Here is a 15,668-nt window from a genome sequence, read left to right as displayed (position 1 = left end):
CAGAGCAGCTTTTTGGTCTTTTGGGGCTGGAAGAATTCACATACCCAAGTGGAGGCCAATGGGTTATCTAAGAACGATCAACGCACCCTGGCTTTTGTAGCTGGTCCCGGCACACTCCTAGTCCCGCAGGAAGCCCTGGCCCTTCCCCGACGGCTGGTTTTCAGCTCTGTGGATGGATGCCACCCTCTGATAACACCCTGTTTTGCCGCCAGAACACACACCGACTGAACCCTACCCACTGCCCGCCGACTCAGCAGCCCCCACGCGCCTGGCCAACCTCCCGGCCCCTCCTCGGCCCGCAGGACAGCCCACGGGAGAAGACAGCCTGTCTTTGGACTGTTCCCTGGTTGCTAATTTAAAAAAAATAAGTCAGTGTGGGGTTATGACGAGAGTACAAAGGTCACCTGATCCAATGAAAGGAAGCTCTTCTAGGAACACAAAACCTTGTTTAATTTTTTTCAAAAACAGTAAAAAGATTCATTATTTAGAAAAAAGAATCTTTCTCCTAGTCTCTTGTGAGAGAAAGAAATTATAAACACGGCAGAAATTTTTAGTGACGTTCTAGCTACGGAATTCACCTTCAGGACTGCAAAATCTTCCTTCCTCGCTCATTTTTGTCATCATTAGACCAAGTGCCATGACATGCTGGGGCCTTTACGTGGGACGCGCAAGGACTGGCCGAGCATGCTCTCGGTGGAGCGACCACGGTGGCTGCCCTGCTGTGGACGAGGCGTGGCTGGCGGGTGGAACCGGCGAGCTGTCGGCTTAGATGGTTCTCCAAGACCTTCTGCTTGGGGAGATGCATCCTCGTGGTGCGAACGCACAGTGTTGTCACTGCCGTCCTGCCGGCTGCCACGGCAAACACACACCGTTCTTCCCACCCCAGGGGCTGGGGTGGTCCTCCCTGGCTGTGGGACGGGCACGCTGTCACCCAGGGCCACCTCCACCCAGCGCTTTCCGGACCACCTTTCACAAAGCTGAGGGGGGAGGGAAAAGCTTCCGTAGACCCTACCTGTGTCTTCTTAAATTCTTTTTAAAATACGAATCACACAAAGCTCTCTCTGTCTGATGGCCATTTTAGGATTTTAAAATTGTTTTAACATAAAAATATTTTTTTTTTTCCAAAAATACTCCAGGCTCTTTCTCTTATAAGTCATTTTTTTTTCTCCAGTAAAAAGTTCCCTGGCCCTGCCTTCTTACATAAAGCACTTATTATGCACCCAAAGTGCCCTTGAGACCTCAGATCTGAAGCAACTATGTGAAAGGGGGAGGGAGGGAGGGAGGGCACGCAGGGGGCGGTGGGGCGGGAGGGTGGAGCTGGGGGAAGCTGTCCCCCAGAGATTTTGTCGTCTGTCCCTGTGGCTGTGCCTACGGAGGGTGCACGGGAAAGCCAGACCTCACCAGACAAAGGGGAGAGGCGGTGTGCGACGGAGGGAAGGCGCGACAGACCCAAAACAGTTTCCATCTCAGACCGCAGGACCGCCCCCCCCCCCCCCCCCCCCGCAACAGATTTCCAGCTGACGGAAAAACCACCCAACAAAGAAGATTCTAGAAAATAGAAAGCGTTGGGATTACAAAGCTGCGCGTTTCATCGGTACAAACTGGTCTCTGAACATCCTCTGCGAGAGCAACTGTAGTGTCCAAATTGTCAGGGGAAACAAAGCAAAACAAAAAAACGCCACAGCAAGGAGGAGGTTTTTTTTCTGTCGTTCTTCCCCTTTCGGTAGGTTTATCACAGCGTTTTTCTTTTCTTTTTTTTTTTTTTTTAGCACAGCTTTTAAAAATTGTTTTCTGTTCTGTTCAGCCCTCACAGAGCCTGTTGCAGATGGAAACCAAACTGGGCGCATCCAGCCGGTGGCTCCGTGTTCCCCAGGCTGCATGTCCCCGGTGGGAACCGTCCCTTCCCCCCTTGATATGACACTGTGTTTGCTTTTTCTTTTGTTTGCTTTTTTTTTTTTAACTTCTCGATGAAGATTACAAAGAAGATACAGACTCCTGTGGCCAGGGATGAGCTGATTTCGGAGCACACGCTAACACAAAAGTCAGTTCGGACAGTGCGGGGGCTGGCGGAATTGGTCTGAGAGTGCTGCAACCTCACACAGTCCTTGCTGGTCCATTAGACTTCCTTTTCTCTTTTTTCTGTAACGTTTTGTGGTCACTTCCGCAGATCTAAAACACACACCTGGAAGGAAAGACAAAGCGCCTGTTACCCTGAGAGCCCACACCAAGACGCCTTGAGAGCGGGCTGGGCTGGCTGGCGTCTGCGTGGCTCATGGACAAACGCCGGCAAACCACACGAGGGAGGCCAGCTCACGGAGGGGGTTGGGACCTGAGCGGCAGTGACCACGGGCCAGAGTCACAGGCCAGATGCCCACGACGGTGACACAGATGGCAATGTGAGCCTAAGCACTGGACTTTGAGAACATTTGGGGGCCCCACTGCCACTGGCTGGCCAGAAGGCCCTTGGCCTTAGAGATCAGGGCAACCCTAAGTCCAGGGGCAAATCGGAAATGTAGACGACCCACGGGGCCCAGCAGGCTGGCAGAACGGGAGGCCACGTCTTGCACCAGCGAGACACGGTCTGTGGGCTCAAATGTGGGTGTGAGGGGAGGAAGCCTCTCTGTGTCGGCACCGGTGACACCGGGGGCCACACACTCCTGGCTGTGGGGGCCCATCCTGGGCACGGGAGGAGGCTGCGCAGCGTCCCCGGGTTCACTCATGAGACGCCAGGAGCCCCAGCCCTGACCACACTACAGTCACGCGCCGCACAACGACGTCTCCGTGGGTGATGCACCGCACAGACGGCGGCGGCTCCCGCGTTCTAACCTGCGTTTTCCCGAGCCTTTCCTGTGTGTGGGCGCGTTCCTGTGCACACAGGCTTGCTGTGCGACGCCGCCTGCAGGCTCAGGGCAGCCGCGGGCCCTGCGACTGTGGCCCAGGCGACAGGCCCGCCCAGGCGTGCAGGAGGCGTGCAGGGGGCGTGCCCTCCCAGTTTGCGCCAGTGCGTGCCAGGATGTCACTCAAGGGCGGCGTCACCGAATGGTGCGTTGCTCAGACTGCAGCCTCGTCGTTAAGCGACGCGTGACTGCAGTGACCATCCCAAGTACCTCCAGACATGGTTTAATGTCCTCAGAGGGGGCGAATGGCCGGGGTTGAGAACCACTGACTTAACCAAGAAATGCTGACTAGAATGACATTCCGCAAGGGACAAGGAGAAGGCCACTCCCAGATGAGGTGCCAGCCCAGGCGGCATCCAGCCTGGAAGTTTCCTTCCCACATGGCACGCTGGCCGAGTCCCTTCTGCGTGCCAGGGCCCCCCAGGACACAGACACCACACGCGCCCCGGGAACCCAGCGCGGGGCCACTGTCCCCGCCCGCACCCCACCGTGCCCCCCGGCAAACCAGCGGTGCTGCTTACAGAGCCATCAGACGCGCTGGCACCCACTTTGTCACCTCGGGCATTCCAGCACACCTCGAAGATGCCACCGGTGCCTCGGTAGCTGTGGACGAGACTCCCACTCTGCAAAGCAAGGCAGTCGTCACTTACACGGTACCCCTCTCGCCCCACTGCTGCCACGGGGTCCCCCGTAAGCCTCTGGCCTAGCTCATCCTGCCGTTTCCTGGAGGACCCGAACGAACACAACAGCCCCCTCGCCCTGTAGCAATGAAAACGGCTATCTGATGACTAATTATTGATTAAATGTATCAGTATGTCACGAAGTTCAAACCCAAACACTTTTTGGACAATTAGCTTGAAAGAGCAAAGGCATAACGCACGTGTAACAGAAAACACTGCAGACCATCGGCTTCTGGTTTAAAACAGCACTAATGTGACAAGTGTAAGAGGAGGGAAGGAGAGGCGTTGGGAGCACCCGATAAACCTTCACTTGGGATCCTCCACTAAGGGTGACGGGCAAGGAAATCGGAAGGTCGAGACCAGGAGAGTTCTCACGGAACCTTGGCTCAAATGGACCCTTCAAAGGGTGGTGTTCTGTGGACCGGGAGAGACAGAGTCAACAGTAGTCCATATTTTATTTTCGTATTTAGAGAAAGATGAAAAAAATTTTCGGATTTATAAAAAAGGGTTGAAATGATTCAATGAGTTCTTGATGGTAGGCAGTATCTACTTGATACGGCACTCTTTTTTTTTTAGAGATGGAGTCTTGCTGTTGCCCAGGCTGGGATGCACTGGTGCAATCACTGCAGCCTCAAATTGCTGGGCTCCAACTACCCTCCTGCCTCAGCCTCCTGAGCAGCTGGGACTGCAGGTGTGCTATCACACCTGCCTAATTTTTATATTTTTGTAGAGACGGGGTCTCACTATGTTGCACAGGCTAGTCTCAAACTCCTGGGCTCCAGGGATCCTCCCTACTGGGCCTTCCACAGTGCTGGGGTTAGAGGTGTGAGCTACCATGTCCAGCCTGATCATGTCATTTTTCGATGACACCACTTCACAAATCCCTCCGTCACTATTTGTAGCAAGCACTCCATGAGTAGAGACCCTTGCACATTGGCCCTGAGATGCATGTTTCCCGGAAGGCCCATCTAGGGCTGTGGTGCTGGGCCTGGCATCAGGCTGGTTCTACATAGGGTCCACCATTTCCTTCCCTCCCCTGACAGGACATCGTTCACGTGAGGCACATTCTTGGGAAGCCCGTGATCTGAGTGGACCCCTTGCCAGTGCACATGGCTCCCCCTCCTCCTGCCACAAGGGGGCATGAACCAGAGAGTGCAAATCCACCTCAATGTCAATGAAGCCAAAAGGATTTGAGACAGTGGATCAGATTAAAGGGGGGGGGGCATCTGATCCATCCTGGGACCCAACCAACCGGATCCTTGATTATGATCCGTGGCCCCCACCATCGCCCCATTTCTCTTTTCCATTAGAATGAGAATGAAGAGCCAGCTGCCCCACGCAGCCCTGCACACGGCACAGCACTAGTTCCTGCCCACTTCTACCCTTTTTATTCGGGATGCTCCTGTCCCCAGGTATGGCCACAGGTACCCACAGTAGTCACATGTACTCAGATCCCGTCTCCTTTGAGTCCTTGGGTAAGAGGACAACCCAGTATTGACACACCCTGTGCTACTAAGACATAAAACATTTCCATTTAGAGAGTCTCAGGGTGTGACAACAGCAAACACACACCTTTTGGCATTCCCCGGTTGCTCCCCGGCGGGCTACAGGAGCCGCTGTGGGTCAGAGGCGGCAGGGCTGGCCTGGCCCGGGGAGCCTGGATGGAAAGGTGCTGCCCCCACCCCCAGCCTTGGCACCCGGAGGGCAGCACTTGCAGCGATGGGAGAACTGGCTCCCTCGGCCCCCAGATGCCATGGCGGCCAAGAGGAAGACCAAGCGGTGGCAGGTCTCGCGCCACAGACTCAGAAAAAGTAAACAGAATGTGGCGGCTCCTGCTCCAAGGAAGAATATTTTGCAAGATGACGAGCTTGGAGCTTGGGCTCTGAGTCACACGGCCAGGAGCCCTGTGGACCCCAGAAGCTGACACCTTCCCGGGGCAGGGCGGCTGCCCGAGGTGTCTCGCAGGGGACTATGCTGAAACCCACGGGTGCCAGGAGGACAGTGCTTGCAGGAGGTGCTCTAGCTGTCCTTGGGCACAGTCCGACCTGGCCCCTGGAAGCGTGACTGCTCGCGCACTGCTTGGGCAAGGGTCCACCGCAGGGCCAGGCGGTTACCTGAGTGTTCCAGATGTGGACACACTTGTCGAAGGAGCCGCTGGCCAGGTACTTCCCATCGGGGCTAAAAGCTACACTGTAGACGGGCTCCTGATGTTTGGTCAGCGTGTGGATGCAGACGCCTCGCTCGACGTCCCACAGCCGGACCGTAGAATCGAACGAAGCGCTGGGAGGACGGGAGAGAAAACACAACCGCGTCAATGTGCCGGTGTTTAAATGTCTCCGCAGTACGTATTGGACCTAGGAGGGGTTGACTTTCTCAGTGTTTACATTTCGAAAGACAATGAACTAGTGAGCCTTTTCTCTTCCTTTTTTTTGAAACAGGGTCCTGCTCTGTCACCCTGGCTAGAGTGCAGTGGCGTCAGCCTAGCTCACAGCAACCTCAAACTCCTGGGCTCAAGCAATCCTCCTGCCTCAGCCTCCCGAGTAGCTGGGACTACAGGCATGCGCCACCATGCCTGGCTAATTTTTTTTACATATTTTTAGTTTTCCATATAATTTCTTTGTATTTTTAGTAGAGATGGCGTCTTGCTCTTGCTCAGGCTGGTCTCGAACTCCTGACCTCAAGCGATCCTCCCACCTCGGCCTCCCGGAGTCCTAGGATTACAGGCGTGAGCCACCATGCCCGGCCTCTTTTTAAAAACTATTTGTAATTAATTAATTTTTTTAGAGACAGGATCTCACTCTGTTGCCCAGGCTGGTGTGCAGTGGTGTGATCATAGCTCACCACAGCCTCCAACTCCTGGGCTTAGCAATCCTCCTTCCTCAGCCTCCTGAGCAGCTGGCATTATAGGTACTCGCCACGATGCCCGGCTAATTGTATTTTTTGTAGAGGTGGGGTCTCGCTACGTTGCCCAGGCTGGTCTCTAACACCTGGCCTCAAGTGATCCTCCCGCCTGGGCCTCCCAATAGTGCTGGGATTGTAGGCGGGAGCCACTGTGCCGGCCTTGTTATCTGGCTTGTTTTCCCTCAGCAGGGCCCCGCTAGGCACTGGTATGTGCCTTCTATACTTGCTAAAAGGATAATTTGTGCTCCCTGCTGGGTACCACATGACACAAAAGTACCTTCCAAATCATCAAAAAATGATTATAGCGTGTAGTACTACATCATGACAACTTAAGTGGATTTTAGGACTTGAAATACAAGAGTTACGGCCTCTGTGTTCTTTGTTCCTTGGTTCAGCCACTCAGTTGATGCAGGAATTACGTCATCTTTTCCAAGAGACAGACGTGGGTCCAGCACTGCCCACAACAGAAGCCCTCCCTGCCCGGCTGGGGCATGCAGGGGTGGGTGCTTCCTCCTCTACAGCAGAACCGTGCCCACCATTCGCTGCTCCCCACCACCCTCCTCTCTGAGCTACGCAGAATCAAGTCCCCGCTGCTGCCTGGTCACCAAACATTCCTCGTCTTCTCTAGGCCAGAGAACATCCATGTCTCATGGACCCAAACCCCTTGGATCCACATCACGGATTCCAGACCCCGCCATGGTGGCGTCCAGCCCTACAGTCTCTTCCTCTGGCATGTGACTGCCTGGCCACTCCACCCCACTCCCCACATTGGTGTCGTGGGGGATTCACGGTATACATGGTCAGGTCAGATCTGGCGAGGGTCCAGGAATCTTTTATCATCACTTGAAATGCCCAACACAGCCATCTCTGGCTTAAGCCAAGTAAACCAAGCCCAAGGTCCAAGCTGAACTCTTCCCATTTCCTTTCTGTGTCTGAACAAAAAGCTTCACCAAAGCCAAGTGCTCGAAGCCTGGACATAGAGCACATCTCTCATACCAGCCTCACGGTCAAAACGATCCTTACTGCAAAGTCAAGCGTCACTTGATAATTCTATCTCGGCCCCTTCAAAGTGAGCTGCCACCTCGTTTAGCTTGGAAGGACCTTAACATACCGGCACCACACTTTGGCAAAATTTCCTGACCCCTCCGTGTGCGAGTGACTTTTACTGGCTGTGTGGCTAACTCGGCCGTGGCGAGCAAGGCCGCTCGAGACCCCGAGCCCGGGCTGTGCAGCCGCCGTCCCCTCACCTCGCCAGCATGATGTTGGAGTTTGGGCTGCTGGTGGCTGGCCCGGTGGGGCTCCACTTGATGGTGTAGATCTCCTTGCTGTGGGCTTGAAGGTCGTGGACACACGTGTCCTGCTTCATACTCCAGATCTAGGGAACACATTGGGAACAGTATGAGCAAATGCTGCTCCTCCCCCGGGGACAATTCCGTGTCGTTCAGTAGGGGACTGGCCCATTTGCTGCAGGAGGCCTGGGGGGCGCCGGGTGGGGAGCAAGGCCACGGGAGGCTAGGACATCTCAGCAGGACCCTGGCTGATAAACAGGACCTCCTAGAACGACAGCGAAAGGGAATGTGCCCAATAACATACAACCCCCAAAGAAACCAGGGCTGTCGGGGAGCAAAGAGCCTGCCCCTCTAGACATCACCTTCAATGTCATGTCATCTGAGCAGGACGCCAGCAGCATTCCCGAGGGATCCCACTTAATGGCGTTGACCTCGTTCTGCAAGAGACCACAGGGTTTGAAACAGACATCAGGGCTGGCCGAGGTGCCGCCGCCTTCCACCAGGGGGCAGGAGCGTGCTGCCCGGGCCGGGCCTCTCTGGCTGTGCCCTGGATGTCAGCACAATGCAGGAGCCCTTGCATTTTTCTTTTCTCACTTGGCCTTTTGCATTTATATACAAGCACAGCCACGCACCACACGTAACCAGCCACCCCCATCCATGTTTCTCTAAGAAGAAAAAAAAAAAAAAAAAAAAAAAATCCCTACCAGGAGGAAGCCAAACGAAGAGAATTCACATACAATAAAACATAGCAAATAAAATCAATAGTTATTTTTTAAAAGTGGGAAAAAATTTTAAAAGTGAAAAAAAAATGGACTTTGAGAATCGCTTTCCTATGCATCTTTCATATGACAGCTACTCGCTCTGTCTCCGTGGCTGCAAGGCGCTTCTTTCTTGGCGAGGGCCGGGGAGGGGGTGATTGCAGGGGTGAAGCTCCGTGCTCTGTGCGGTTCCACGCAGGGCAAGGGCTGGCCCGGGCGGAAGACGGTGCAAGCCACGTGCACAAATGCACACAGGCAGACACAGACGTGCGAGGGAGTCAGACGCAAGTGATGAGCGTCAGGAACACACACAGGAGAGGCCAAACCCCCGCCGGGGACTCGCCATCCAGCCCAAACAGCCAAGAGAAGGGGACACACCGGAGACACATGCAAACAGGAACCACCATGGCAAGGTCTTGCGGTGGGGCAGGGTGCACCAGCGAGGCGCTCCCCGGGGGCTGTCTGTAGGGCCCCACCTGCCCAGCACAGCCCCACTATGCGATGCCTGTTGCCCTGGCGTAACAATTAATTAATGTCACACTCATGATTAATCGCCTAAGCAATTTCACACTCCTAAGTGCTCTGGTTTGGATGATAAATTACCCGATCACGCTGCTTTCCGAGGACACTGAGTTATGAAGGGTGTGAAGCGGGGAAGTGACAAGGCCACATGTGTTTGCCATGCGGCTCGGGTGGCGCATGGCCCCGGACAGGGAGGAAGGAAGCCCGAGTGCAAGGAGCAGCCTGCGGTGCAAGCCAGGGCAGGGCGCAGGGGGCAGATTGGAGAAGGGTGTGTGTGAGAGCGTGTGCCTGCGTGTGCCAGAGCAGGTCGGGGTGGGGGGGGGCTCTGGCCACAGCTGCTGAGAGGACCCACAGGCAGGTCTCATAGGGAATGTGGAGCCAGTCACCATGCCAGTCCCCAGCTGAGCCCAGCTTCAATCCTCCAGAAAGGAACAAATTCCCTCCTGGGAATGGACCCCCAGCCCCAATCCAAGTGAGGATTTCTAGGCAGCATGCAGAATGGGCTCGTAGATGTCCACTCCAGCGTATTTGGCTGGAGCTTTGCTCAGAACGATTAGGCACAGTGAGACCCCCTTAAAGCCAAGGGTGTGCCGGGGGCACTGTCCTAAGCAGGGAAGCTGGAAACCACGGGACTGTGGGCAGCCCTGGTAAAAGGTTGTGGATTGTCTAGGGTTACAGGGGAAACACGCTGAGACCAGAAAAACAAAGACAGGGTCATTTATAGGCAGGAGATGTTAACAGGACGATGGACGCCCGTGCTGTAATAGCACCTCCTTTGGAAGCAGGGACCCCGGGCCAGGGGCGGGGCGAGGTGCACACTGGGGAGAAGAGCAGGCAGGACGAGGGAATTCCCATCAGTTAGAGGCACGATGGCAGCTCTCTGGGGACTCTGATCACCCCCCACTGCTTTAACAGGGGCCCTAAACACAGAACGATGCTCTGGGTGCTGGACAGAAAACAGCAAGCAGCCCCGGGCCTGCTCCTGATTCACTCTCCGTTTCTGCGGGAGGCAGCTGCCAGGCCACGGCCAGCCCGGTGTGGGGCTTCACCTGGGGCCCAGGGGCCCAGAGGGCGGCAGGGGGCCTGGGACGACGGGGAGGACCCTGTGCCAGGCCGAGGGGTGCTGTGAGTATAAGGTGGGGCGTGTTCCTGGCAGGGCTTAGCGCGGGTGAGGGGCTCAGGCACACAGGTCTCAGGGGCCCGAGCACAGAGGACTTTGGATACCAGAGAGACCTGGGGACAGACGGGAAGAGTCTCACGTGCCATGCTAAGGAATTGAAACCAGCTGCCGCTCACACTGTTGCACCCGGTGTATAAGGTGGCACTTTTCAGCCTCTGGTTGTGTCTGTGATTTTCTCTTATCATCGACTTCAGCGTCTGCTGGGCACACTCCTAGGTGTTAGGTGTGGTTCTCTCCATACTTACTCTGCTTGGGATGTGATGAACTTCTTGGATTAAATGTTGACGTTTTATACCAAATTTTAGAAAACTTGGCCATTACTGCTTCACATAACTTTTCTGTTCCATTCTGTTCCTTCTTGCCCCATCACATGTATGCTCAGAGCGCCTGGCACTGCTACGTAGCTCATTAAGCCTCTGTTCACATTTTCAATCTTCCACCTGTTCTTCAAACTCACCAATTTCTAGGCTCTCCCCTCAGCTTCACTAACCCTACTTCTGCCATCTCCAATCTGCTGTCAACCCCCTCTATTAAATTCTCATTTCAGACATTATACTATCTCAGCTTTCAAATTTCCATTTGTTTTTATTTTTTTTAATTTTAATTTTTTTTTGAGACAGAGTCTCACTCTGTTGCTCGGGCTAGAGTGAGTGCCGTGGTGTCAGCCCAGCTCACAGCAACCTCAAACTCCTGGGCTCAAGCGATCCTCCTGCCTCAGCCTCCCAAGTAGCTGGGACTACAGGCATGCGCCACCATCCCCGGCTAATTTTTTCTCTATGTATTTTTTGTTGTCCAGCTAATTTCTTTCTATTTTTAGTATAAACAGGGTCTCGCTCTTGCTCAGGCTGCTCCCGAACTCCTGAGCTCAAACGATCCACCCACCTGGGCCTCCCGGAGTGCTGGGATTACATTTATTTTTAAGGACTCAGCTCTCCATTCTCTGCTGACAGTCCCCACCCACGCACTTACTATGAGCACCTTTTTCTTTATGTCCTCGTACACTTTTCTCATAGCTGCTTTAACGTCTTTGCTGCAACATCCAACACTGAGGTCACTTGGGGTCAGTTGTTCTCACTGCCTACCCACAACTGGGTTGATCCACTGCCAGGGGTAGCCACACCGGCTCTAGCAGCGAAGGGCTGTCGGGGAACTGGTCTGCTGTCACTCCATGTTTTAATCCAGGAATGGGAGAAGCAGCTCTCACATCACACTCTCAGGAATGCGAGCCGGGGGTCGGAACTCCCGCTTACCGTGTGTCCTTGGAAGGTCTTGACTGGGCGGTCGCAGCCGAGCCGGCAGATGTGAATGCACATGTCCGTGCTACAGGAGGCGAAGGTAGTGTTGTTCTGCCAGTCCACGTCGAGAGCGGGCGCTGCGGAGCAGGGGACAGAAGGGACACTGTGGTTATTCATCGTGCAGAGCTCCACAGCGTTAGAACAAGGAAGAGCACAGGCTAGAAGCCTCGCTTGGTAACGTGATAAAAATATTCCCAGCACGAACACACTCTCTTTCCTTCAAAGACCTTACAGACCCTCTCCTTCCACATTTGCAGGGACAACAATATAGCTCTGGCGAGAGTCTCCGCGACCCCCCGCCACCCGTGCCCTGAGGGGCGCAGACGTCTCGCTCCCCTGCACGGGGAAGGGAGATGGGGCCGCTCCGCCTGCAGCAGCACTGTGGTGGGTGATCGGACTCATTTTTAGACAGGGAGGAGAAAAAAGGAAAGGAAGGAGGTTTCACACCCTATGTTCAAGATCCCCCAGTTTAAAAACGTCCCCTGCGGCACATCAGCGCGCCCCATGCACTGGAAGATAAGCCACAGGAACCCTGTGGGGAGAAGCCCGGGCGTGTGGTGTGGGATGGGAGGGGAGCACCCTCCCCAATGCCTGGTGACAAGGACAGAAACAACACAAAGCCTAACTGATCTCACAGTCTAGTGGTGGGTCTCATTCTCCACCTTCTGATTTCGGGGATGGGAGCAGGAAACCCAGCAACTTTCCAATGCACCAAAACTGCCGGAGCCTGAGTTAAAAACCCGGCCCTGGTCCTGTCCCCAGAGCTCTGGACTGCACAGATGTGGACCCTGCTCGGAGGGACCCTGGACGCACGGTCAGAGCCAGGGCGCTGAGGCCGGTGCAGCCGGGGCCTCGTCCTTCTCCGCCTCTTTACTGACGTGCAGCCTCAGGCAGGGCAAAGGCCAGAGCCTCACTGCCAGGGGGCTGTTGCGAGCAGCCCTGAGGCAGGGGTGAGCACCGGGCCAGGGGAAGCGTCCTCGGGGACAGCAGAGTGCCTGGGTCCCAGAGAGGTTCTCAAGGTGTGACAGTTCACGTGGCAGCTGTGACTGCGGACTCCCGTCCCCCTCTGTGCTTCTGGGGCAGTGTGTCTTTGATCCTCACTCCTGTCCTGCAGCATAGAACAGGTCTGATGCTGAGAGTGGCTGTTCTACCTTCTCTCAGGTGTCCACAGGCTCGAGTGGCCACCTGCCACTTCTGGGGGCCGCCAGGCCACACTGTGCTCAGGCCCCGCCTCCCCACTGAGATCCTTCCCACAGCACACTCCCTAGACGCAGTCCCTCGGCACGTGAGGACTGACAAGGCAGGCCCAGCCCAGGGGAAAGGCCAGCCAGCCCCTCTTCCACCCTCCTGTTAGGGATTGGGGCTGTCCCTTGTGTGGGGGAACCTCTGGAGCCTGTCCCGGGTTCACAGCCAGAGGGAGTGACTCAGGGCTGGGAAAAGCACTGCACCGGATACGTGTAAAACAGAGAAGACGAGATGGGCGTGGTGTCTCACGCCCGTAATCCCAGCACTCTGGAAGGCCCAGGTGGGAGGGTCGTCTGAGCCCAGGAGTTGGGAAACCAGCCTGGGCGACACAGCGACACCCTGTCTCTGCAAAAAAATTCAAAAATTATCCATGTATGGTGGTGCACGCCTGTAGTCCCAGCTACTACTCGGGAGGCTGAAGCAGGAGGATCATGTGAGCCCAGGAGTTAGAGGCTGCAGTGAGCTACAACACTGCGCTTCAGTCTGGGCGACAGAGCGAGATCCTATCTAAATAAATAAACAAACAAAAATCAAAAAGAGAAGCGTCCCTCTCATCACAGGGTTCCTGCTAACTGAACGAAGCAACGTCTTCAGCAGCAATGCAGAGTGCTTTGAGGCTCGACCACTAGCACTCCTGGACCACCTCTAACATCAGTGCCAGGGCAGCACTGCTTTGTGCCGCCCACACAGGCCGCCCCCCACTTCCATCTAAGGAGGGGACCTCTGGACGGAGGCGGCCGGCCCCACCCTGAGCCGGCTCCTGCAGCCAGCACCCTCGGGCCGGGCGGGGTGAGCGGCCACTAACAGGCTGAGCTACTCCGGGGGTGCCCGTGCCCTCCTGCCATGCGTGGGCCACGGAAGTTCCACACCCACCACCCTTCTAGGCCCAGCCAGAGTTTTCTTTCAAAATGTTATACTTAGAGTCACAGGAAGCTGCTAAGCTAACACGGAGAGGTCCTGTGCATCCTTCCGTGGGGTCCCCAAGCGCTCTGTTTTATGTACCCGCAGCGCTGTATCGAGACCAGGAAGCCGGCGCTGGTACCAGTGTGTGCACACCCTGCGCTGTCTTGATGACCGGGGTGGACCTACAACTCCGCAGGCAAGGTCCAGAGCTCCCTGTGGCTACTGTGCTCACAGCCTCCGTTCCTAAACCCCGGCACCACTGATCTGCTCTCCTTTTCTGCGATTGTGTCATCGCGGGAATGTTACATGAGTGTACCTGTACCGAACGTGACCTTCTGAGACTGGCCTTCCTCACGCAGCAAAGCACCCTGAGATCTCGCCAGGCTGTCGTGCATCGACGCCCGTCCCACGGTCAGGCTCTGAGCTGACGCTTGCTGCCGACGGGGACGAGGGCGCCCCCTACAGGCCTCCGTGGGGAACATCTAACGGGGCAAGGCCATTTGTCACGTGAGCCCTCGAAAGCTACGGGACACGGCTCCTACTGTGCGTGTCACTCAGAAGAGCCAGCTTCTTTTTAACAGCCTCTAGCACACTGGCTGGCATGGGAAAGGGGGCATGTACCAGCGGGAAGTTTCTGACCCGGTGATGGGACAGAGTTGTACCTCGTGGGCAGTGACATCGCAGGTGGGCAGCTCGCTCAGACCAGAACCATGTGGTGTGTGGTCTTCTTGGGCCAGCCACATGGAAAGCCCTCCACGGAGCCCTGCGGACACCCTGGGAAATACGATTTTCTGCCAAAGCACTTTACAGACTCCTAGGATAACAGCACTAGAAGAACCTTGCTGATGTTTACGTCGGGCGTATTTTTCTCTGGAAAACAGAAGCCAGAGCTTTCCACGTCAGACACTCGCCGTCCTGGTCTGCGGGGGCTGTGAACCTGTCACTGCATCCTTTCCAAAACAAAGGGTGGTTTTGGCATCTCAGCCAAATGCAACAGAAATCCACCCGGGACAGCGCTCTCCCTCGCTACCTGCTTACATCCGCACAGGCTTGAGCGGAGAGCGGCGGGCGCGTGGCGCAGGGGTGGTGCACGCAGAGCAGGGCGCGGGCTGGGCTGCCAGGGGCTGGGGGAGGAAGGGACGGGGAGTCTGCTCGATGGGTACGGGGTTTCCTTGTGGGGTGATGGACACGTCCTGCAACTGGCGGGTGGAGGTGCTGACTGGGACCCCCGCTGCCTGCATCTGGGGCCGTTTGTGTCCAGTACGCTGAGCACCGCCCACCCCGCCGATGCTGTTCCACTCAAGCAACACAGTCCTGAGTGTCACCGGCTGCCCTGAGAGGTGCAGTGGGTGTGGACCCATCTGTGGAGCAGGGCCACAGAGCGAGGACCCGGCCTCTCCAAAGCGGCAGAGCATCAACGGTGCCTTCCCGGGCCTCCCTCACTGTCCGAGGGGCCCCTGCTGAGGCACTACGTGAGGGACAGTCGTGGGCATCTGCGCACCTGGCACAGGCCCACCGACTGGACCCTCGGCTCATGGTGCTTCCTGTAGGACCCTGGCCCCTGCCTGCAGCCGTCCCTGGGCACCAAGGCAGGCTGTGCCACTGGGGGCAGTCCTTGGGGTCGGCTCCCCCATCCAAGCACACCGTGTCCACCCTGATCCCCTCCCAGACAGCACCTCCGGGACTTGTGACAAAATAGTAAACTTCTGCCCCACACACTCAGAGATGCCCTCAACGTGGAACAGACGTGTGCTGCTCAGGGAAGTGGCATCTACGCCAGCCTCCTGATGCTGGGGGTGGCCGTGTGTCTGTGCACACAGAGGACAGAAAATGGACAGGCGGGTGGAGTCTGCCCGACACTGCCTGAGAATCGGAGTGTGTGTGCGGATCGCCCGCTCTCCTCTGGGAGCCTGCTGTTCCGTCCTGTGCTGAGCAGCGGTGCCTACGTGACCAGCCCCCAAGAAAAACCCTGGCTACCGAGTCTCTAAGGAACATCCC

At 56.1% G+C, this 15,668-nt stretch overlaps 1 protein-coding gene across 2 annotated transcripts in view; it reads right to left on the bottom strand.

Moving 5' to 3' along the window:
* Positions 1-1,492: 1,492 nt before the first annotated feature.
* Positions 1,493-15,668, bottom strand: part of LOC123629050 (F-box-like/WD repeat-containing protein TBL1X) — a 1,209,717-nt gene continuing 1,195,541 nt past the window's right edge. For both annotated transcript variants that reach the window (XM_045538982.1, XM_045538983.1), the window contains 6 exons: positions 11,478-11,599; positions 8,130-8,204; positions 7,726-7,853; positions 5,692-5,857; positions 3,419-3,520; positions 1,493-2,182 (listed from right to left, as the gene is read on the bottom strand). In XM_045538982.1, the coding sequence (XP_045394938.1) occupies positions 2,156-2,182; positions 3,419-3,520; positions 5,692-5,857; positions 7,726-7,853; positions 8,130-8,204; positions 11,478-11,599 (620 nt within the window). In that variant the 3' untranslated portion in view covers positions 1,493-2,155. The remainder of the gene's footprint in view (positions 2,183-3,418; positions 3,521-5,691; positions 5,858-7,725; positions 7,854-8,129; positions 8,205-11,477; positions 11,600-15,668) is intronic.

This window comes from Lemur catta, chromosome Y (genome assembly GCF_020740605.2).
Source record: "Lemur catta isolate mLemCat1 chromosome Y, mLemCat1.pri, whole genome shotgun sequence".
Taxonomy (NCBI): domain Eukaryota; kingdom Metazoa; phylum Chordata; class Mammalia; order Primates; family Lemuridae; genus Lemur; species Lemur catta.
This window is presented reverse-complemented; position numbering and strand designations above follow the sequence as displayed.